Here is a 25,580-nt window from a genome sequence, read left to right on the forward strand (position 1 = left end):
ATTTCTGTAATTCATAACAATGTCCTATAATGCTCAGGATAGACAAACTGGTAGACTAAAAACAAGGAAGCCGTGCCTATACGCAGCTACACTACATGACCAAAAGTATGTGGACATCTGCTCGTAGTACATCTCATTCCAAAATCATGGGCATTACTATGGAGTTGGTCCCCCCTTTGCTGCTATAACATCATCAACTCTTCTGGGAAGGCTTTCCACTTGATGTTGGAACATTGCTGCGGGGACTTGCTTGCATTCAGCCACAAGAGCATTAGTAAGGTCGGGCACTGATGTTGGGCAAGTAGGCCTGGCTCGCAGTTGGCATTCCAATTCATCCCAAAGGTGTTTGATGGGGTTGAGATCAGGGCTTTGTGCAGGCCAGTCAAGTTCTTCCACACCGATCTCAACAAACCATTTCTGTATGGACTTCACTTTGTGCATGGGGGCATTGTCATGCTGTAACAGGAAAGGGACTTCCCCATTGCCACAAAGTTGGATGCACAGAATTGTCTAGAATGTCATTGTAAACTGTAGTGTTGAGATTTTCCTTCACTGGAACTAAGGGGTCTAACCCAAACCATGAAAAACAGCCCCAGACCATTATTCCTCCTCCACCAAACTTTAAAGTTGGCGCTGTGCATTGGGGCAGGTAGCGTTCTCCTGGCATGTGCCAAACCCAGTCGGACTGCCAGATGGTGAATCACTCCAGAGAACACATTTCCACTGCTCCAGAGTCCAATGGCGGTGAGCTTTACACCACTCCAGCCGACGCTTGGCATTGCGCTTGGGGATCTTAGGCTTGTGTGTGGCTGCTCGGCCATGGAAACCCATTTAATGAAGCTCCCGATGAACAGTTCTTGTGCTGATGTTGCTTCCAGAGGCAGTTTGGAACTCAGTAGTGAGTGTTGCAACTGAGGACAGATGATTTTTACACACTACGCGCTTCAGCACTCGGCGGTCCCGTTCTGTTGTTGCTCCTAGATGTTTCCACTTTACAATAACAGCACTTACAGTTGACCGGGGCAGCTCTAGCAGGGCAGAAATTTGACGAACTGACTTGTTGGAAAGGTGGCATCCTATGACGGTGCCACATTGAAAGTCACTGAGCTCTTCAGTAAGGCCATTCTACTACCAATGTTTGTCTATGGAGATTGCATGGCTGTTTGCTTGATTTCATACACCTGTCAGCAACGGGTGTGGCTGAAATAGCCGAATCCACTAATTTGAAGGGGTATCCACATACTTTTGTATGTATAGTGTAAATCAAAATCCTTCTTGCCAATTTAACCAGGTCCATGTTGCTGTTATCAATTGTGGGAAACACATTTAACACTGCATTCAGTCTAAACCCCATAATAAGAGGACAGTTCAGCATTACACACTGTAAAACCGGATAAGTTTATTTTGAGGAAACTCATCACCCCCCCAAAAATTAAGAAACTTAAATAGCTGAAGTGAGCAGTACTACCTTCATATGAGTAAAACAAATGCAGTTTTTTTGAGTAAGGTATACTTACATTTAAGCCCCTACTAAGCCACGCCTCCAATCATTTCCCAGTGTGCCTTGCCTTTTCGATTGAATTGTAGAGTTACCTCCCATGACTGTATTTGTTAATGAGAGACATGGTTCTTGAAATCGTTCATTTTCAGTCCTGTGGCCTTCACCAAGTGAGTTCCTAGGTGAAGGTGATCATTATAATTGAACCATTACATACAGTATACCTTATCATAAGGCCTTAAATAGTGGACTGAAACTCATAGTTTACAGGCCTCCAAGTAGGGTTGCAAAATTCCACAAAGTTTCCCAAACATTTTTCCAGTAATCTTCCAACCAGGACTTCTGGAAAATGTGAGAAATTTACCAGAATGTTGCAAGCCTAACTGTAAATCACATTATGTTGGCTTGCAAAGTGATATGTAATACCTGTTGAAATCTAGCCAACAGTTGAAATTTGTATTCACCCACAACCTGTATTCATAATGACTGCCAGGGTTAAGAACAGTTAGATGAAACTACCTAAGCCATTTAAACTGGAACAACCATTTTAGTAACGGGTGCAAAAATGTAATTATTTGATTAGTTTAGAAAAAACATATTTATCTTTGTGTAGCATAACATTTAATCAATTACTCAATGTACATGCAAAAACACAGATATTAAAATCAATTCCCCCCCGAAAAAATGTACCTGCAGTAGAGCATGCTGGGAAAAAAGTGAATTTGTTATCGTATCTTTAAAAAAAATGTTGGTGTGACTTCTCATTTAGTTTTGAGTCAGTACCACAAATATTTTAGGAAATAAGGACTTTTCATTGAAAAAGTACAACAGTGTAACACAACACTTTAACCTGAGTCTAGATGTTTCAAATCAGGAGAAGAACGAGTGAAGGAAGCAGCATAGGTTGGATGGGATTATAGAGATAAGATGAAGAGTTCAAAAGAGTCTGAAGTTGAGGACCCATGGGACATAAAAGGCATAGTGTGGAATATATATATATTTTTTTTTCACCTTTATTTAACCAGGTAAGCTAGTTGAGAACAAGTTCTCATTTACAACTGCAACCTGGCCAAGATAAAGCAAAGCAGTGCGACACAAACAACAACACAGAGTTACATATGGAATAAACAAGCGTACAGTCAATAACACAATAGAAAAAAAGAAAGTCTATATACAGAGTGTGCAAATGGTGTGAGGAGGTAGGCAATAAAAAGGCCATAGTAGCGAAGTAATTACAATTTAGCAGATTAACACTGGAGTGATAAATTAGCAGATGATGATGTGCAAGTAGAGATACTGGTGTGCAAAAGAGCAGAAAAGTTTTTAAAAAACAATATGGGGATGAGGTAGGTAGATTGGGTGGGCTATTTACAGATGGACTATGTACAGCTGCAGCGATCGGTTAGCTGCTCAGTCGGTTAGCTGCTCAGTGTTCCAGTCACTGGCAGCAGAGAACTGGAAGGAAAGGCAGCCAAAGCAGGTGTTGGCTTTGGGGATGACCAGTGAGATATACAGTGAGGGAAAAAAGTATTTGATCCCCTGCTGATTTTGTACGTTTGCCCACTGACAAAGAAATGATCAGTCTATAATTTTAATGGTAGGTTTATTTGAACAGTGAGAGACAGAATATCAACAAAAAAATCCAGAAAAACGCATGTCAAAAATGTTATGAATTGATTTGCATTTTAATGAGGGAAATAAGTATTTGACCCCTCTGCAAAACATGACTTAGTACTTGGTGGCAAAACCCTTGTTGGCAATCACAGAGGTCAGACGTTTCTTGTAGTTGGCCACCAGGTTTGCACACATCTCAGGAGGGATTTTGTCCCACTCCTCTTTGCAGATCTTCTTCAAGTCATTAAGGTTTCGAGGCTGACGTTTGGCAACTCGAACCTTCAGCTCCCTCCACAGATTTTCTATGGGATTAAGGTCTGGAGACTGGCTAGGCCACTCCAGGACCTTAATGTGCTTCTTCTTGAGCCACTCCTTTGTTGCCTTGGCCGTGTGTTTTGGGTCATTGTCATGCTGGAATACCCATCCACGACCCATTTTCAATACCCTGGCTGAGGGAAGGAGGTTTTCACCCAAGATTTGACGGTACATGGCCCCGTCCATCGTCCCTTTGATGCGGTGAAGTTGTCCTGTCCCTTTAGCAGAAAAACACCCCCAAAGCATAATGTTTCCACCTCCATGTTTGACGGTGGGGATGGTTTCTTGGGGTCATAGGCAGCATTCCTCCTCCTCCAAACACGGCAAGTTGGGTTGATGCCAAAGAACTCCATTTTGGTCTCATCTGACCACAACACGTTCACCCAGTTGTCCTCTGAATCATTCAGATGTTCATTGGCAAACTTCAGACGGGCATGTATATGTGCTTTCTTGAGCAGGGGGACCTTGCGGGCGCTGCAGGATTTCAGTCCTTCACGGCATAGTGTGTTACCAATTGTTTTCTTGATGACTATGGTCCCAGCTGCCTTGAGATCATTGACAAGATCCTCCTGTGTAGTTCTGGGCTGATTCCTCACCGTTCTCATGATAATTGCAACTCCACGAGGTGAGATCTTGCATGGAGCCCCAGGCTGAGGGAGATTGACAGTTCTTTTGTGTTTCTTCCATTTGCGAATAATCACAGAAACTGTTGTCACCTTCTCACCAAGCTGCTTGGCGATGGTCTTGTAGCCCATTCCAGCCTTGTGTAGGTCTACAATCTTGTCCCTGACATCCTTGGAGAGCTCTTTGGTCTTGGCCATGGTGGAGAGTTTGGAATCTGATTGATTGATTGCTTCTGTGGACAGGTATCTTTTATACAGGTAAGAAACTGAGATTAGGAGCACTCCCTTTAAGAGTGTGCTCCTAATCTCCGTTCGTTACCTGTATGAAAGACACCTGGGAGCCAGAAATCTTTTTTGATTGAGAAGGGGTCAAATACTTATTTCCCTCATTAAAATGCAAATCAATTTATAACATTTTTGACATGCATTTTTCTGGATATTTTTGTTGTTATTCTGTCTCTCACTGTTCAAATAAACCTACAATTAAAATTATAGACTGATAATTTCTTTGTCAGTGGGCAAACGTACAAAATCAGCAGGGGATCAAATACTTTTTTCCCTCACTGTACCTGCTGGAGCGTGTGCTACAGGTGGGTGTTGTTATCGTAACCAGTCAGCTGAGATAAGGTGGAGCTTTACCTAGCATAGACTTATAGATGACCTGGAGCCAGTGGGTCTGGCGACGAATATGTAGCGAGGGACAGCCGACTAGAGCATACATGTCGCAGTGGTGGGTGGTATAAGAGGCTTTGGTAACAAAACGAATGGCACTGTGATAGAATGCATCCAGTTTTCTGAGTAGAGTATTGGAAGCTATTTTGTAGATGACATCGCCGAAGTCGAGGATCGGTAGGATAGTCAGTTTTACAAGGGTAAGTTTGGCGGCGTGAGTGAAGGAGGCTTTGTTTGCGAAATAGAAAGCTGATTCTAGATTTGATTTTGGATTGGAGATGGGTAGTGATGTTAGTCGGGTGGGCGGGTGCGGGCAGCGAACGGTTGAAAAGCATGCATTTGGTTTTACTAGCGTTTAAGAGCAGTTGGAGGCCACGGAAGGAGTGTTGTATGGCATTGAAGCTCTTTGGAGGTTAGTTAACACAGTGTCCAAAGAAGGGCCAGATGTATACAGAATGGTGTCATCTGCGTAGAGGTGGATCAGGGAATCACCCGCAGCAAGAGCGACATCATTGATATATACAAAGAAAAGAGTCGGCCCGAGAATTGAACCCTGTGGTACTCCCATAGACACTGCCAGAGGTCCGGACAACAGGCACCCCGATTTTACACAGTGAACTCTGTCTGTGAAGTAGTTAGTGAACCAGGCGAGGCAGTCATTTGAGAAACCAAGGCTATTGAGTCTGCCGATAAGAATACGGTGATTGACAGAGTCGAAAGCCTTGGCCAGGTCGATGAAGACGGCTGCACAGTACTGTCTTTTATCGATGGTGGTGATGATATCGTTTAGTACCTTGAGCGTAGCTGAGGTGCACCCGTGACCAGCTCAGAAACCGGATTGCACAGCGGAGAAGGTACGGTGGGATTCGAAATGGTCAGTGATCTGTTTATTAACTTGGCTTTCGAAGACTTTAGAGAGGCAGGGCAGGATGGATATAGGTCTATAACAGTTTGGGTCTAGAGTGTCACCCCCTTTGAAGAGGGGGATGACCGCAGCAGCTTTCCAATCTTTAGGGATCTCGAATGATACGAAAGAGAGGTTGAACAGACTGGTAATAGGGGTTGCAACATTGGCGGCGGATAGTTTTAGAAAGAGAGGGTCCAGATTGTCTAACCCAGCTGACTTGTACGGGTCCAGGTTTTGCAGCTCTTTCAGAACATCTGCAATCTGGATTTGGATGAAGGAAAAGCTGGGGAGGCTCAGGCAAGTAGCTGCGGGGGGGCGGAGCTGTTGGCCGGGGCTGGGGTAGCCAGGAGGAAAATAAGGTATAGCTAAAGGGGTGGTTGGCCATAGAATAAACATAAAATTGGGTACTGGTGTGCTTCTGCACCCATTTTAGGTTGTGTCACAAATATCTGGCTCTCCAATGTCCAGTCATATTATTATCATTTTTTTATTAACAACAATTTTAACAATATACAAACATATCTTTAAAAAACTATTTCACCAAATAACACAGAAACGTTATACACAAGGGAAGACACATTTAAACAAAAATACACAAGGCTTCACAGGCATTTAGGGTTCCGTTTGCTTTACAGTATTTCAGATTACACGGCATTTTCAAAAAATTTAATAAAGTTCAATAAAAAAATTAAGAGTTTTCTTTTGCCGACTTGCATTTATGTTAATAATTTTTACCATATATAATGAAAATATGCATTATTTATACTTTGTTTTGATTTAAATCATGAAACAAAAGTAAAACATCTTTACCATCAAGATGAACCCTAGCACCGGTTGATCTAAAAAATAAAAGTTGTACATCCATCCAAAAGATCAAATACATTAAAATAATAAATTACTTATAGTTTGACAAAACACACACTTTTTATCAAAATACATTTTAAATATTGTCAGTACTGTCATGCCGCTAGCCCTTTCAGTGAATTGGCTATTAGAGATGTGAACAAACCCCCCTCTCCTGTTAGGAGGGGAGGTTGGGGCAGTTTTACAACTTTTCAACCATGTCGTAAATTCCTTGCAGAGACTCTTGTCTCCCTGACCATGCAGTATGGGAGAGAGAGGGTCACAGTAGAACAAAGGAATTATCCTGCCAAATTCTACTACATCCCAGAATTTGAGAATTGAACAATATTCCTATTTTGGAGAATGTGTAAACGGTCGGTGGAGAAGCCAGCTACGACCCGGTCCGTTTTGTTTAATGTTTGTGATCTCATGAAAGACAATAGAGCTACATTACTCTAACTCTGTTTATACAGGTTCCTCAGTTATGAGGCTTGCATCTAATTCTTGTATAAAATGAATGAGTAAAGATGAAACTATTTGCGAAATGATGTAATGTGATGTTAACCTTTAAAATTAGAGAATTGGCCTTCCATGTAAAGTTTAACTAAGTCAGTAGCCCAAGTGAATAGACATTGGTTGGAAGTGATAAACCAACCCCTTTTCCACTCTTGAATCAAAGCCTCCGTGACGAAAAGTCACCTCAGTTCCAAATACTGTGAGGACTTGTGAGAGCTTGCTCCACGTGTGAAATGGTATGAACTCTGAACTATTGAGCACCTAAAGAAGAAGTGCATACGAAACTAGAATATTTCAGACTGCAGCTGAACATATGCGCAAATCTAGTACGAGAACACTGACCGATGAGGAAGCATCTCCAGAGTGAGCTGAACCTCTCATACAACGTGAACCTCTCACACGACGACCCGGAAGGCTCTACAAAGGACGAGGGAGACATCGACTGGGCAAACCAGAGACTCACATCACCAGCTCAACTATCGAAGCCAGCTTCACGTAAATACAATGCATTACTTTTCCAAATGAGCGAACGTTAGTGGCATATGTATTTATGTGAGAATAGTTCCCCAGGTCCGATAGAGACCGATGTTCCTTAGTCTTCCTTCCAAAACCCCTTATCTTCTCCCTGAATCTATTGTGTTATAACCAAACTGTTTTTGTTTAGTCCACTAGGGATGGTATTTACTGTATAATGTTATTATGTATTGTATATTCTGTAATTGTTTAATTAGTTAGTAAATAAATAATTGAGCCAATTTGTGTTTGGATGATTTATAGTAAAGGCTGGGTTGAGACTGATATTAGGTAAAGAATAATTAATGACTGATTGACTGCTATTGATATAAAAGATCTTCAGATCTTTAAGAGTGGATTCGGGAGATAGCCGCTCTATATAAACTAACTCTTCCATGGTGCCCAGGTTATTAATGGTTTAATTGTTGCATGGTTTAATTCAATCACGTAATCAATTAAACATTAGGTAATCGATTTGAAACTAGCATGTCATCTCATTTAACCATAGTAGAGACACGACAGTACCTGTTTCACTGGATATATTAAATGAATACTTTTAAAAGACACTTCACAGACTTTGTTAGTGACACATTACTTTCTACTTAAGTTCTATACCGCTTTCCAGTTCGTACTTCTAAATTTATAATTTCATTATACTTTGCAGGAGGAAAATAAGGCTCATATAATTATTCGTGTACTTTTTATCCTTGATGCGTACACCATCTAATAGGAAGTCTTATAATGCCTGTAGGTCTTCACTGGAATTACATATCTATTCAAAAACTCAACATAACTATACAGTTTGATTTGTCCATTTCCATTAAATAATTGTGCCACTAACAAAATACGGTTCTCAAATCATCTCGGGAAAAATGAAGATTTATTGTTTCAAGTAATTATCAAAACCAGAGAAATACAGTGTTTCAAACATAAAACTATGCTCATTCATATAGAATGCTTTTAAAATATTTATAAGGGCACTATAATCTATGACATCTAAAACCAAACAAATATAATTACATATGTGCCTCCCTCATGAATCCAATGTCCAGTCATACTTTGGGTCTCAGCGTGTGTCCCTAAACATCATTTAGTCTTAGCTGCAGCATTCAAATTGTGGTCATCGTGTGTCTGTGAATCACAACATTAAAGACAATCAGTGAATCACAACATTAAAGACGATGAGTGATCACAGCATTTACACAAATTAAGCCATACACAATAAAACATTTTGTTGACAACATTATGGTTTACACTAGGTCTACTGTGTGGGAATGGTGAAAGAATCTTAGCCCAGCTGTAGGGCCATTTGAGTGTGTGGTCACTTAGGGTGGCACATCAAGCAGTTCTGCAACCATTGGAGACTTGGGCTGCTTGCTCTCAAAGTGATATAAAGGTCAAGTACAAATTGGAGGACATACAAAATCTGTGGCTTAGATTGAATTCAAAGTTGACACAAATTATAAACTAAGCAATACGATGCAACAAACTACTACACATATGAAAGACTGTACCACACAGGCCAGGGCCCGGTTTCCTAAAAGCATCTTACGTTCATCGTTAGAACCTTCGTGGGAGCATCGTTAAATCTCTGAGCTGTTTCCCAAAACCATTGTTACTAAAGTTGCACTTGAAAATCTTGTTACTTACCAAATGCCTCAGACCACTCGTAACACAGCTTAGTGCATCGTTAGAGGTGTTTTTCCCTACCGCATCACTTCATACACAGAAGATCTCTGCTAAACATAGAATCAAGATACTTCTCTGTCTATGACTTCCGATAACTTCAGAACTAAGTTGACTTCAAGTACAAAGTTGCCAATGTCTTTGCAATTGTTACAAACAAGCGAAGGATACAAATATGCTTCACATGAAAACCGAGATGACTGCATGAAAAGATAAATAGTCTACAGTATAGTGATGTTTAGTTTGCGAATGATTCATTATTTTTGAACAACTATTTTTACTGACTCGAGAGTCGTGATTTGTTTTTCCGAGTGAGTCGTTCGTTTGACCTGCTATTGCTGGCTTCAATGAGTTCTACAGCAGGAGTAATTGCAGATCGCTTTTAGGGGCGTTTTCTGATATCGGCGTTTCTTGATATCAAGTTACACCCATTGATGCTCGCCATTGGTCTGTGGCCCTTTCTTTCACATCGGGGACAACAGATGTTGACAACTGTTGCATTGTAGCTAAGCCTAACCCAAACTCTTTTCCTAACCTTAACCTCATTCACCTAACCTGCCACATTAATTATCCTAACCTGCCACGTTAGTTATCCTAACCTGCTATGTAAACAAATCATCTGTGTCAAGAAACAATCAAATCAAATTTGTCACATGCGCCGAATACAACTGGTGTAGACCTTACCGTGAAATGCTTACTTACAAGCCCTTAATCAACAATGCAGTTCAAGAAATAGAGGTAAGAAAATATTTACTTAATACAAAAAGTAACACAATAAAATGACATAACAATAACGAGACTATATACAGGGGGAACCGGTACCAAGTCATTGCGCGGGGGTACAGGTTTGTTGAGGTCATTTGTACATGTAGGTAGGGGTAAAATTACAACAGGGGGGGGGGGTAACGCCAATGGGCATTACATGATATCAAGGAACGACCACATCAAGAAAAGCCCTGAATTGCGGTCTGCAATTACACCATATTGGGGTCAGCGGCTCCAGAGACGTTCTCCGACCACAAACTGTCTGCCATATGCTGTCTGTCATATGCTCGCAGGAAAATAGATCAGAAACATAGAGAACAAAAAATACATGTTTGGAACTGATAATTGATCACATGGTGCTAGAATGACTGAAATTCATTGATTATTGAATGTTGTAGTGGACACAGCTTTGTAAAACAAAACAAACACAGCCTCGGCTCGACAAACTCAAACTCGTGAACAAATCGTTTGGGGGGCTGCAGTTTGCGACTGTGCTTATCACCTTGCCTGGCTACACAATCTAGTCCAGTTGCGGCCACAACTAGAACTCCATTCAAATGTATCAAGAAATAATCATATTTGTATGCTTAGCAATCAACAAATGTACATTGTTTAAAGCACAAGTCTCAGTCACAAATGTGACAAATATGGCTAGGTTGTAGATTCGAAGGAACATTAAAATAAGGGAAAACTTCGGTGCTGGTTTTAGGCTGGCAGTAACCACTACAGAATTTCCGTCAAAACAATGATGAGGCTGTATTCCAGATTAAGGGGGTTTATTGAAGACACACACACACACACACTGACCACTATTAGTTCTAAGTTCCAACCCAGTAATAACTGTAGAGTGGTTCTACAAGGGTAGAAAAGAAAGGACATATTATAATACACTATTACATTTAAAAGGGGTAAGGCTATACACAGATACAACTTGACTTATCTGAATGATATGCAATAGCAGGATAAAGCTGCAGTCTTTATGTAACGGATGTGAAATGGCTAGCTAGTTAGCGGTGGTGCTCGCTGATAGCGTTTCAATCGGTTACGTCACTCGCTTTGAGACCTTGAAGTAGTGGTTCCCCTTGCTCTGCAAGGGCCGCGGCTTTTGTGGAGCGATGGGTAACGATGCTTCGTGGGTGTCAGTTGTTGATGTGTGCAGAGGGTCCCTGGTTCGCGCCCGTGTCGGGGCGAGGGGACGGACTAAAAGTAAACTGTTACAATGATGCTGTTGACCCGGATCACTGGTTGCTGCGGAAAAGGAGGAGATCGAAAGGGGGGTGAGTGTAACGGATGTGAAATGGCTAGCTAGTTAGCGGTGGTGCTCGCTGATAGCGTTTCAATCGGTTACGTCACTCGCTTTGAGACCTTGAAGTAGTGGTTCCCCTTGCTCTGCAAGGGCTGCGGCTTTTGTGGAGCGATGGGTAACGACGCTTCGTGGGTGACTGTTGTTGATGTGTGCAGAGGGTCCCTGGTTCGCGCCCGGGTCGGGGCGAGGGGACGGTCTGAAGTTATACTGTTACATTTACTGCTACATAATACAGATCTAATATGCTCACATTGACTGAAGTATAATGTGGCCCGAGAGTACACATGAGAAAACTGTGTCACTAAACCAAGCTTTTTATTAAAATAGGCAACTCAGTTAAGAACAAATTCTTCTTTACAATGACAGCCTACCCCGGCCAAACCCGGGCCAACCCTATGGGACTCCCAATCACGGCCGGATGTGATACAGCCTGAATTCGAACCAGGGTGTCTGTAGTGACACCTCAAGCACTGAGATGCACTACCTTAGACCGCTTAGACCTTAGACCGCTGCCCAAGTTAATAGTGGACAGAGCGAGGGTGCTCATTAACCAGTTTAAACATGCTATACATGGTCATTAAGCTGCTGCAATAGTGCGCAGGCTGTACAATATAAGGACTATGCATAGAATGGAACTACTTTAACAAAGCTATTACCATTTTACAAGCAGGGTTGGGGAGTAATGGATTACATGTAATCCGTTACATGTAAGGGATTACCAAAAACGGTAACTATAATCCTTTATGTTACCAGCGAAAATATTGTAATCAGATTACAGATACTTTTCAAAACTAGATGATAACTTCGAGCATTACTTTTAAATTCAGAAAGGATATTTGTGGGAAAAAATCGGATACTTATCTGTTTTCTCAATGACATAAAAAAAAGCACAAATTTAAGTTTGTTCCACCTGAGCGAGTCTGATCACAAGTCAGAGACCACTATGATGACACACCAAATGTGTTTGACGGATTGCGGGAAAAGAGCAAGAATAGGCTTTTGTAGGCTACAGTCCAAGCTATGTCTTCCAGTTGTGCGACTGCTGTCGGCATCCAAAGTTTATCCAGCTTGAATAAACGCTAGGAGGTAAGGATGACAGCAGTGGTGTAGTCTACGGCAATACGGATATCACTTATTATAGATATCTACACAGCGTATTGATGCGACTCACACTGCTGCGCTCTCATTTAAAAACTGTAATATCTTATGCTTCACGGAGTTGTGTCTGAACGACATCACTATCAACATACAGCTGGCTGGTTATACGCTGTACCAGCAGGATAGAACAGCGGCGTATTGTAAGACAAGGGGCGGCGGACTATGTATTTTTGTAAATAACAGCTGGGGCACGATATCTAAGGAAGTCTCGAGCTATTGCTTGCCTGAGGTAGAGTATCTCATGATAAGCTGTAGACCACACTATCTGTATGTCAAGGCTGTGGGTAACTGGTGAAAGGAGTCAGGCGCAGGAGAGCTGAGATGCGTGGACATGGTACTTAATTCAAGAAAACACCAGTACAAACACAATACTATGGTGCTGGAAAAATACCGGTAGCACGAATTAAACGGGCGTAACAACAAAACCCGGCAACAATAATACCAGCCGTCAGAATACAGCCTAACAATTAAACAAACACGCACACAAACATGGGGGAAACCAGAGGGTTAAATAATGAACATGTAATGGGGGGAATTGAAACCAGGTGTGTAGAAAACAAAGACAAAACAAATGGAAAATGAAAAGTGGATCGGTGATGGCTAGAAGCCCGGTGACGTCGACCGCCGAACGCCGCCCGAACAAGGTGAGGGACCGACTTCGGCGGAAGTCGTGACAATGTATTTTTCGTAGCTGTTTACATACCACCACAGTCAGAAGCTGGCACTAAGACAGCATTGAATGAGCTGTATTCCGCCATAAGCAAACAAGAAAGCGCTCACCCAGAGGCGGCACTCCTAATAGCCGGGGACTTTAATGCAGGAAAACTTAAATCCGTTTCACCAAGTTTCTATCAGCATTTTAAATGTGCACCCAGAAGGGAAAAAACACTGGACCACCTTTACTCCACATACAGAGACGCATACAAAGCTCTCCCTTGCCCTCCATTTGGCAAATCTGACCATAATTCTATCCTGATTCCTGCTTACGAGCAAAAATTAAAGCAGGAAGCACCAGTGACTAGAACAATAAAAAAGTGGTCAGAGGAAGCAGGACTGTTTTGCTACAGGACTGTTTTGCTAGCACAGACTGGAATATGTTCCGATTCCTCCGATGGCATTGAGGAGTACACCACATCAGTCATTGGCTTCATCAATAAGTGCATCGATGACGTCTTCCCCACAGTGACCGTACGTACATACCCCAACCAGAAGCCATGGATTACAGGCAACATCCGCATTGAGCTAAAGGGTTGAGCTGCCGCTTTCAAGAAGCGGGACTCTAACCCAGAAGCTTATAAGAAATCCCGCTATGCCCTCCGATGAACCATCAAACAGGCAAAGCATCAATACAGGACTAAGATCGAATCGTACTACACTGGCTCTGACGCTCGTCGGATGTGGCAGGGCTTGCAAACCATTACAGACTACAAAGGGAAGCACAGCCGAGAGCTGCCCAGTGACATGAGCCTACCAGACGAGCTAAACTACTTCTATGCTCGCTTCGAGGCAAATAACATTGAAACATGCATGAGAGCACTAGCTGTTCCGGAAGACTGTGTGATCACGCTCTCCGCAGCCGATGTTAGTAAGACCTTTAAACAGGTCAACATTCACAATACCGCAGGGCCAGACGGATTACCAGGACGTGTACTGCGAGCATGCGCTGACCAACTGGAAAGTGTCTTCACTGACATTTTCAACCTCTCCCTGTCCGAGTCTGTAATACCAACATGTTTTAAGCAGACCACCATAGTGCCTGTGCCCAAGAACACTAAGGTAACCTGCCTAAATGACTACCGACCCGTAGGACTCACGTCTGTAGCCATGAAGTGCTTTGAAAGGCTGGTCATGGCTCACATCAACACCATTATCCCAGAAACCCTAGACCCACTCCAATTTGCATACCGCCCCAACAGATCTGCAGATGATACAATCTGTATTGCACTCCACACTGCCCTTTCCCACATGGACAAAAGGAACACCTATGTGAGAATGCTATTCATTGACTACAGCTCAGCTTTCAACACCATAGTGCCCTCAAAGCTCATCAATAAGCTAAGGACCCTGGGACTAAACACCTTTCTCTGCAACTGGATCCTGGACTTTCTGACGGGCCGCCCCCAGGTGGTAAGGGTAGGTAACAACACATCCGCCACGCTGATCTTCAACACAGGGGCCCCTCAGGGGTGCGTGCTCAGTCCCCTCCTGTACTCCCTGTTCACGACTCCAACATCATCATTAAGTTTGCCGATGACACAACAGTGTCTGATCACCGACAATGACGAGACAGCCTATACGGAGGAGGTCAGAGACCTGGCAGTGTGGTGCCAGGACAACAACCTCTCCTTCAACGTGATCAAGTCAAAGGAGATGATTGTGGACTACAGGAAATAGAGGACCGAGCACGCCCCCATTCTCATCAATGGAGCTGCAGTGGAGCAGGTTGAGAGCTTCAAGTTCCTTGGTGTCCACATCACCAACAAACTAACGTGGTCCAAGCACACCAAGACAGTCATGAAAAGGGCACGACAAAACCTATTCCCCCTCAGAAGACTGAAAAGTTTTGGCATGGGTCCTCAGATCCTCAAAAGGTTCTACACCTGCACCATCGAGAGCATCCTGACTGGTTGCATCACTGCCTAGTATGGCAACTGTTCGGCCTCCGACCGCAAGGCACTACAGACGGTAGTGCGAACGGACCAGTACATCACTGGGGCCAATCTTCCTGCCATCCAGGACCTCTATACCAGGCAGTGTCAGAGGAAGGCCCTAAAAATTGTCAAAGACTCCAGCCACCCTAGTCATAGACTGTTCTCTCTGCTACCGCACGGCAAGCAGTACCGGAGCGCCAAGTCTAGGTCCACTGCCTAGTATGGCAACTGTTTGGCCTCCGACCGCAAGGCACTACAGACGGTAGTGCGAACGGACCAGTACATCACTGGGGCCAATCTTCCTGCCATCCAGGACCTCTATACCAGGCAGTGTCAGAGGAAGGCCCTAAAAATTGTCAAAGACTCCAGCCACCCTAGTCATAGACTGTTCTCTCTGCTACCGCACGGCAAGCAGTACCGGAGCGCCAAGTCTAGGTCCAAGAGGCTTCTAAAAATCTTCTACCCCCAAGCCATAAGACTTCTGAACATCTAATCAAATGGCTACCCAGACTATTTGCATTGCCGCCGACCCCTCCCCTTCTTTTACACTCTTGCTACTCTCTGTTGTTATCATCTATGTATATTCACTTTAAACTTGTTATGGCTGCAGGGGCAGTATTGAGTAACTTGGAAAAAGGTGCCCATTTCAAACGGCCTCGTACTCAATTCTTGCTCGTACAATATGCATATTATTATTACTATTGGATAGAAAACACTCTCTAGTTTCTAAAACCGTTTGAATTGTTTCTCTGAGTGAAACAGAACTCATTCTGCAGCCCACTTCCTGTCAGGAAGTGAGATTTCTGAAATCGAGGTCTCTGTTCTAGGGCCTGCCTATAAATGGGCATGATACGTATTAGTATACATGCACATCATACACCTTCCACTAGATGTCAAGAGGCAGTGAGAGAAGAAATGGGGTGATTATCTTGGTCTGAGGTGGAATAAATCCTCTTGGAATGACGTGTCCGCCATTTCCTGTTTTCTGGAAAGCGCGAGGAGGGACCTGGAATTGCCTTCTGGAAAGCTGTCGTTATAGGCGAATACTATCTCCGGCTTTGATTTTATTTGATACATGTTACAATATCATCGTAAAGTATGTTTTTTCAATATAGTTTTATTAGATTATTGAAATTTATTCGGGACGTTAGGCGTGTTGCGTTGTTTGACTTTGTTCAGGAAGGAGAGCTTCGCGCCACTTGGCCAGTGTGCTTGCTAATTCAAGAGGGAAAAACGACGTTCTAAATCCAAACAACGACTGTTCTGGACAAAGGATCCCTTGTACAACATTCTGATGGAAGATCACCAAAAATAGGACCCATTTTATGATGCTATTTCATATATCTGTCGAACTGTGCTATCGCTACCGTTTGCCTTGAATCAATGCTGTTGTGTGTTAGCTATTGTAGTAAGCTAATATAACGCTATATTGTGTTTTCGCTGTAAAACACTTAAAAAATCGGAAATATTGGCTGTATTCACAAGATCTTTGTCTTTCATTTGCTATACACCATGTATTTTTCAGAAATGTTTTATGATGAGTATTTAGGTATTTGACGTTGGTGTCTGTAATTACTCTGGCTGCTTCGGTGCTATTTCTGACGGTAGCTGTGATGGTAGCAGCAATGTAAAACTGATTTATACCTCAAATATGCACATTTTTCAAACAAAACATAGATTTATTGTGTAACATGTTATAGGACTGTCATCTGAAGTTGTTTCTTGGTTAGTTTGGTTGGATCTTGGTTAGTTAGGTTGGCTTTGTGCATGCTACCTGTGCTGTGAAAAATGTCTGTCCTTTTTTGTATTTGGTGGTGAGCTAACATAAATATACGTGGTGTTTTCGCTGTAAAACATTTTAAAAATCGGACATGTTGGCTGGATTCACAAGATGTTTATCTTTCAAATGTTGTATTGGACTTGTTAATGTGTGAAAGTTAAATATTTCAAAAAAATATATTTTGAATTTCGCGCCCTGCACTTGAGCTGGCTGTTGTCATAAGTGTACCGGCGTCGGGCTTGCAGCCTGAAGAACTCTACCTACATGTACATATTACCTCAACTGAACGGTGCCCCAGCACATTGATTCTGTACCGTACCCCCCTGTATATGGTCTCGCTATTGTTATTTTACTGCTGCTCTTTAATTACTTGTTACTTTTATTTCTTATTCTTATCCGTATTCTTTTATTTTTTAAACTGCATTTTTTAACTGGCTAGTAAGCTAGTAATGACAATGCACATAATTATCTTACAGAGTTCTCCCCCCGACAGCATGTAACATACAATGAGTATATAAAACATTAGGAACACCTTCCTAATATTAAGTTGGATGCCTTTTTGTCCTCGGAACAGCCTCAATTCGTCGGGGCATGGACTCTACAAGGTGTCAAAAGCGTTCCACAGGGATGCTGGCCCATGTGACTTCAATGCTTCTCACAGTTGTCAAGTTGGCTGGATGTCCTTTGGGTGGTGGCGTGAAAAACCCAGCAGCGTTGCAGTTCTTAACAGACTCAAACCGGTGCGCTTGTCACCTACTACCATACCCTGTTCAAAGGCACACATACACAATCCATGTCTCAATCGTCTCAAGGCTTAAAAATCATTCTTTAACCTGTCTCCTCCCCTTCATCTACACTAATTGAAGTGGATTTAAAGATGCACTATGCCGAAATTGCTCCGCCTTTTCCTGGTTGCTAAAATTAGAATAGTTTATGTGACTAAACAAGGAAGTATAGTGTAGAGAACCATTGTACCATCTAAACCACTGTGAAATATATTTTCCATGACCCAAAATATTGTATTTTCAGCTGTTTGAAGCTGGTGTACAAAACCGAAAGTTTTTTTTTTTTAAACATAGGAACGGGAAGCATAGAAATAGTGCACATAGAACAGATCTACCGCTTCTTAGACTTGCTTTCAATGCAAATGACAGAACAATAACACACATTTCTATGTGAATTTGGTCGGGTCCCCAAAAAAGTTACATATTGTAGCTTTAACAGGTGACATCAATAAGAAATCACAGCTTTCACCTGGATTCACCTGGACAGTTTATGTCATGGAAAAGGCAGGTTTTCCTAGTGTTTTGTACACTCAGTGTACATCACATTGAAAATATTCACTCATATTATGCACGCACAAATACAGCTGAAACATTGAGCAACTTGTCTTCTGAGAATTCACAAATTGTCCACTTGTCTTCACCGCAACTCACTGGCTGGAATCTATTGACGGTACCATTACTGGTACTGAAATCTATAGTATGGGGAGGAGAGTTGTTAGATTTCAGGCTAAGTCATGTTGCAATTCTCCTAATTTCCACAAGGGGCCTACATTTTACATGTAGCTCCTATTTTTGTGGTTTACTTTTAACAATGGAAAATTATTTATTTGTATGATGTGCCTCTCTGATTTATATTATACAGAAAATATTACAAAGTAATGCATATAAAATAACAAAACTGGTACCAATTAACAATGCAATGTAATTTACAATAACCTACTGTATTCAGCATTTACAGTTTGTTACTGTTGATTATACATTTATTTACCGTGACAATTACAGGATTTTTTTTACAGTGTACAAAACACAATTTGATATCACACTGGTCCAATATCACACTGTATTCACAGCTTCTCTTCTATTTCCTATTGTTCTATTCTATTCTATTGTATTTCTATTCTATTTTCCCTGTCCAGACCCAAGTCAAGGGAACAGCTACCAGGAGAACTTCAGCTGCTCTGAGAGTAACTCTGAGAGCAGTGCTACAGAAGAGGAATCAGACAGTGATGCAGCAGGACCCAGGCAGAGGCACACGCCATCTACCTCAGCCCACTGTCAGGAGGTCAGTATATCAAGCATCCTATTTTTTTGTCGTTTCAATCTGGGGCTCAAATGAAACCTTTTACGTAAAAAATAAATAAAATAGCCTGTACAAATGAACTGTTCAACTTTACAAACGGCACCCCATATAATTCCTTCTAAAAAGAAAAGTGTGAACAATATGATATCATATAATATGGTAATTTAGCGGATGGTTTTACCCTAACCCTTATTCTAACATATATTAAATAGTTTTTTTTCTCAATCTACAAACAATACCCATAATGACAAAGCAAAAACTGGTTTTTAGACATTTTTGCAAATGTATAAAACATTTCAAATATGAAATATGACATCTACGTAAGTATTCAGATCCTTTACTCAGTAGTTTGTTGAAGAATGTTTGGCAGCGATTACAGCATTGAGTCTTCTTGGGTATGGCGCTACAAGCTTGGCACACCTATATCTGGGGAGTTTCTCCCATTATTTTCTGCAGATCGTCTCAAGCTCTGTCAGGTTGGATGGGGAGCGTTGCTGCACAGCTATTTCAAGTCTCTCCAGAGATGTTCGATCGGGTTCAAGTCCGGGCTCTGGCTGGGCCGCTCAAGGACATTGAGACTTGTCCCGAAGACACTCCTGTGTTGTCTTGGCTGTGTGCTTAGGGTCGTTGTCCTGTTGGAAGGTGAACCTTCGCCCCAGTCTGAGGTCCTGAGCGCTCTGGAGCAGGTTTTCATCAAGGATCTCTCTGTACTTTGCTCCATTCATCTTTGCCTCGACCCTGACTAGTCTCACAGTCCCTGCCACTGAAAAAGATCCCCACAGCATGTTGCTGCCACCACCATGGTTCACCGTAGGGATGGTGCCAGGTTTTCTCCAGACGTGGCGCTTGGCATTCAGGCCAAATAGTTCAATCTTGTTTTCATCAGACCATAGAATCTTGTTTCTCTTAGTCTGAGAGTCTTTAGATGCCTTTTGGCAAACTCCCAGCGGGCTGTCATGTGCCTTTTACTGAGGAGTGGCTTCCGTCTGGCCACTCTACCATAAAGGCCTGATTGGTGGAATGCTGCAGAGATGGTTGTCCTTCTGTAAGGTTCTCTTATCTTCTTCCTAACCAAGGCCGTTCTCCCCCGATTGCTCAGTTTGGCCAGGCCGGCCAGCTCTAGGAAGTGTCTTGGTGGTTACAAACTTCTTACATTTAAGAATAATGGAGGCCACTGTGTTCTTGTGGATCTTCAATGCTGCAGAAATGTTTTGTTACACTTCCCCAGATCTGTGCCTCGACACAATCCTTTCTCTGAGCTCTATGGACAATTCCTTTGACCTCATGGCTTGGTTTTTGCTCTGACATGCACTGTCAACTGTGGGACTCTATATAGACAGGTACTGTATGTGCCTTTACAAATCATGTCCAATCAATTGAATTTACCACAGGTGGACTCCAATCAAGTTGTGGAAACATCTCAAGGATGATCAATGGAAACAGGATGCACCTGAGCTCAATTTCAAGTCTTATAGCAAAGGGTCTGAATACTTTTGTAAATAAGGTATTCGTTAAATGCGGAAGACACATTTCAATTGAATACATTCGGTTGGACAACTGACGAGGTATCCCCCTTTCCCTTATTTCAGTTTTTTATTTTTAATACGTTTGCAAAAATTTCTACAAACCTGTTTTCACTTTGTCATTATGAGATATTGTGTGTAGATCGCTGTTTTGTTTTAATTCAATTTTATAATAAGGCTATAACGTAACAAAATCAAGGGGTCTAAATACTTTCCGAAGGCACTGTATATTCTGTGTAATTCATGCGCTCATATCTATTTCAGTTTGGTTGATTATATTATATTTGATCAGGATCAGGAAGAGCCTTGCCGGTACTACAACAGTGGTCACTGCCGGGATGGGAAAAGGTGCCACTACCGACACGTCTGCAAATACGCACTGAGAGGCAACTGTCGCTATGGAGCCAAGTGTCGCCTCAAGCACCCCAGCTCCTCCTCTGACAGTGATGGAGGTGGTGGGAGGAGGGACAGGAGGAGGTCTTCATCTGGAGGTAGAAGAGGAGGTGGGAGAGAAAGGAAGAGGTCATCTGGAGGGAGAGGAGGAGGTGGGAGAGAAAGGAGGAGGTCTTCATCTGGAGGGAAAGGAGGAGGTGGGAGAGAAAGGAGGAGGTCTTCATCTGGAGGGAGAGGAGGAGACCGGGCCAGGGAAAGGTCTTCATCTAGAGGTGAGACATGTACTAGGCTGTAATAAGGTCAGGGAGGGAGGGAGGGAGGGAGAGGAGGAGACCGGGCCAGGGAAAGGTCTTCATCTAGAGGTGAGACATGTACTAGGCTGTAATAAGGTCAGGGAGGGAGGGAGGGAGGGAGAGGAGGAGACCGGGCCAGGGAAAGGTCTTCATCTAGAGGTGAGACATGTACTAGGCTGTAATAAGGTCAGGGAGGGAGGGAGGGAGTCGACAAGTTTGCTTCAATTCAATCCATAAAGCTTGAAACGTTTAGAAATGTTAATTGACCAAGACTGAAAATTGACAATGGCCTAATCAAGCTAATATGTTTGTGTTTGTGACCATGAACAGAGATATTTATGTATGCAATGAATGAGCGTGTTGGGAGCGTAATTTACCTGTTTTCATTTTGTGACTCCCTGTCAGAGGCTCAGCGTGACTTTAGCGGGCCCTACAAATGGCAGTTGGAAGATGGACATGGCTGGAAGGACATAGCCAACGATCACATTCTGGAGGCACAGTACTCCCAACCCAACAATAAGGGCATCAATATCTACAACACCCCCTACGGGTAAGGAGAGGAAGTACACCTGATGGTGTTAGTTTAGTTCAGAGCCAGATAGGCCTACATACATTGTCTTTATATATATATATGCTACCATTCAAAAGTTTGGAGCCACTTAGAAATGTCCATGTTTTTGAAAGAAAAGCACATTTTTTGTCCATTAAAATAACATCAAATTGATCAGAAATACAGTGTAGACATTGTTAATGTTGTAAATTACTATTGTAGCTGGAAACGGCTGATTTTTAATTGAATATCTATATAGGCAAACAGGTCCATGATCAGCAACCATCACTCCTGTGTTCCAATGGCACGTTGTGTTAGCTAATCCAAGTTTATCATTTTAAAAGACTAATTGATCATTAGAAAACTCTTTTGCAATTATGTTAGGACAGCTGAAAACTGTTGTTCTGATTACTTAATATTGTGTGTGTTTGTCTCTCTCTCTCTCTCTCTCTCTCTCTCTCTCTCTCTCTCTCTCTCTCTCTCTCTCTCTCTCTCTCTCTCTCTCTCTCTCTCTCTCTCTCTCTCTCTCTCTCTCTCTCTCTCTCTCTCTCTCTCTCTGTGTAGAGCAGTGAGTATTGATTTCAAGGCGATGAGAGTCAGTAAGAAGAATCTGAGGGTGAGGCGTTTGGATGGTCAGCAGACAGAGTGGATCTGGTTCTACTCAACTAGCAAAGGCTGGATCAAGTATGGAGAAAAGGTACAGCAAAACACCATGCAACAACCCCAAGTGTACCATTGTCTTTAGAAGCTGAACTTAGGAACATGCCAGGGTTGAGGTCAATTCCATTTCAATTCAGTCAATTCAGGAAGTAAACTGAACCATGGAAACCTCTTCTGGAACTCTGGAATCCTCTACTCTAGTCTTAATTCAGCTTAGAAACATCATATCATATGACATGTAATGCTATTGAGAGAAAAAAAGTGTCACAGAAACCATTGTTGAGTGACAGGAAGAGTGTTTGTTTTTTCTCTCAGGATTCCAAGGGAAACCCAGGCCCCATCCAGAGTTCTGAGATCGAGCAGAAATTCCAACGCAACCGTAACGGTTCTCTTACGTTCAACATCGGCTCCGATATCTTCGAGATCCGATTCAGACGTGAGTGAGACTGAAAGAAACCTTAGACAAACAATTGACATTAAAACTTGAATGTCAAATCAATCAAATCACATTTTATTTGTCACATGCGACAAATTCAACTGGTATAGACTTTACCGTGAAATACTTACCTAAGAGCCCTTTCCCAACAATGCAGAGGTAAAAAGTAAGAAACATTTGCTAAAGAAAAAAAGGAAATAGTAACACAATAAAATAACAATAACGCGGCTATACAGTATATACAGTTGAAGTAGGAAGTTTACATACACCTTTGCCAAATACATTTAAACTCAGTTTTCCACAATTCCTGACATTTAATCCTAGTAATAATTCCCTGTCTTAGGTCAGTTAGGATCACCAATTTATTTTAAGAATGTGAAATGTCAGAATAATAGTAGAGAGAATGATTTATTTCAGCTTTTATTTATTTCATCACATTCCCAGTGGGTCAGAAGTTTACATACACTATTTTGATTTTCCCATGATGTCAAGCAAAGAGGCACTGAGTTTGAAGGTAGGCTTTGAAATACATTCACAGGTACACCTCCAATTGACTCAAATTATGTCAATTAGCCTATCAGAAGCTTCTAAAGCCATGACATTATTTTCTGGAATTTTCCAAGCTGTTTAAAGGCACAGTCAACTAAATGTATGGAAACTTCTGACCCACTGGAATTGCGATACAGTGAATTTTAAGTTAAATAATCTGTCTGTAAACAATTGTTGGAAAAATGAATTGTGTCATGCACAAAGTAGATGTCCTAACCGACTTGCCAAAATAATAGTTTGTTAACAAGAAATTTGTGGAGCGGTTGAAAAACGAGTTTTAATGACTCCAACCTTAGTGTATGTAAACTTCCGACTTGTACTGGGCCGTACGTGCTAATGGATCCATGTCCTTCACTGGTCGTTGCCAAGCAGTTGCCAGTCTGTGACTCACTCATGTCTGTGACTCACTCAAAACAGAAAGACTCAACGTAACTGAGAAAGTGAAAGTATGTGAATAAACATTTTCTGTGTTGCTTATTAGTTTCTCTGTTCATGATGTGTGTGTGTGTGTGTTTGTCAGAAATGAGACAGGTGAACGGCAAGAGGAAGAGGAAAGTTGTCCGTCGTCCAAAGTACCAACCACCTCAAAGCGGAAATCTGTAAGTTCAAACACAATGGAACAGATTGCCCCTTTAGGAGAAGACATCTACGGTGCCATAGACAAAACCCGCATTATTTGAATGTGCTGATTTGAATGTGCTGATTTGAATGTATTGATATTTTACTTGAGATAAACGAACCGGTCTCTCTGATTGAACAGAATTGGTCGAGTGACGTCTGCTTTCCAGAGAGTGAAGATGTCCCCAGCGGGCCAGAGTGAATCTCCAGAGTGGCAGTTTGGGGGGAAAAGTGGGCGATGGCACACCTTCAAAGACAGTGCTGACATTGAAGACCAGTACCAGCAGGACTTCAATGGATCCATGTCCTTCACTGTCAAAGGACAGACCTACAAGCTGGACTTCTCAGGTAGGAGGCCTCAAGACGTGTGTAGCCTTGCAGATGATGTGTAACTCATGTTAGAGGAGAGAGAACTTCAGTGGGATCTCTTTTGAAGGTCATCATTCTTATAGTAGGTCTTAATCAATTAGATTTTCTAGAAAAGGAATGACAATATGTATTTAGGCCTTGTCTGAAGCATTCTCTAAATGTCTCTGTCTTTTGCAGCCATGAAGCAAACCAACCAGTCTACAAGGGTGACGCGCAACATCAGGCGTGTCTAGAGAGCATGATGAACAACTCAACACTCCAACATCATCATTGCTGTTTATTTTAGGGGACGTAGAATTGTTGGGTTGCTATTGTTTACATGCAAGAACCTGCCATTAGATCACTAACGAAATACATGCCTATTGCAGAAAAGGACTACAGATATTGGATATACTCCTGTATACACTGTGTATGAAACAACATGCACAATAACAAACTGTTTACCTTTTCTGTGTTTATTTTTTTTGCCCCGCAAAAGCAAAGTGCAGTATCTGCAAATTTGGTAAAAAACATTTGATCTGTTTGTTGTAATGGCCTGGTGTAATATGTGATAATAAGACAACCCAGTCAATCAGAATATATCATGAAGTACCAGAAATTGCTGTATGTCTGTCTGGACAGAAAAAGACTTTGAAGTCAGATTTTGCTGTTAATTATTTTAAGCAGATATTGCGCTTTGCCTTTGTAGGGTATACATATATGAGGAATGCTGTAGTAAACTGCCATGATCAAGTAACTGGGACATTTAGTTAGATAACATTTGTGTGCATGATGTTGAAATGTAGGTCATACCTTTTTATCTCAGGTGTTGTTCGAAAAGACGGGAATATTCAAAGCCCTCATTAAATAAGTCTTAATATTTTAATTTAATCATTTATTTGAATCAAGGGTCATAGCCAATTATATATATACACATCATTGGTCATCTAGCTTGTGTTCATTTCTAACATGGTTGTTCAGAATAAACAGCCCACTGACTGCCTTGTACTTTACCGCTAGATGAGTTACATTTTTATTGCTGCAATAAATTCTCAGAAGAACTGTGAGTAAACAAATTCTGTTATGAACAGTTGAACAGTTTGACTTTTAGCAATGATGAATTGATTAGGTTTTATGAAAATCAATGCAATACAATCTACAGTAATGTGGTAGTAACAATGTTGGAATAACTCTGCGTTAAAATGTTCCTATAAAGGGGGCTGACGCTTGTCCTTGGTACCTCAATATGATTGAAAGCTTAAACTGCCGTATTGTTAC

General features: G+C 41.9%; 1 protein-coding gene across 1 annotated transcript in view; it reads left to right on the forward strand.

The window, feature by feature from the left end:
- LOC139533289 (uncharacterized) overlaps positions 1-25,580 on the forward strand; it is a 31,897-nt gene that overhangs the window by 410 nt on the left and 5,907 nt on the right. Inside the window, exons 2-8 of the mRNA XM_071331359.1 lie at positions 18,769-18,914; positions 20,748-21,120; positions 21,547-21,691; positions 22,256-22,388; positions 22,667-22,787; positions 23,857-23,935; positions 24,097-24,302. Of these exons, the coding sequence (XP_071187460.1) occupies positions 18,769-18,914; positions 20,748-21,120; positions 21,547-21,691; positions 22,256-22,388; positions 22,667-22,787; positions 23,857-23,935; positions 24,097-24,302 (1,203 nt within the window). The remainder of the gene's footprint in view (positions 1-18,768; positions 18,915-20,747; positions 21,121-21,546; positions 21,692-22,255; positions 22,389-22,666; positions 22,788-23,856; positions 23,936-24,096; positions 24,303-25,580) is intronic.

This window comes from Salvelinus alpinus, chromosome 11 (assembly GCF_045679555.1).
Source record: "Salvelinus alpinus chromosome 11, SLU_Salpinus.1, whole genome shotgun sequence".
Lineage (NCBI taxonomy): Eukaryota > Metazoa > Chordata > Actinopteri > Salmoniformes > Salmonidae > Salvelinus > Salvelinus alpinus.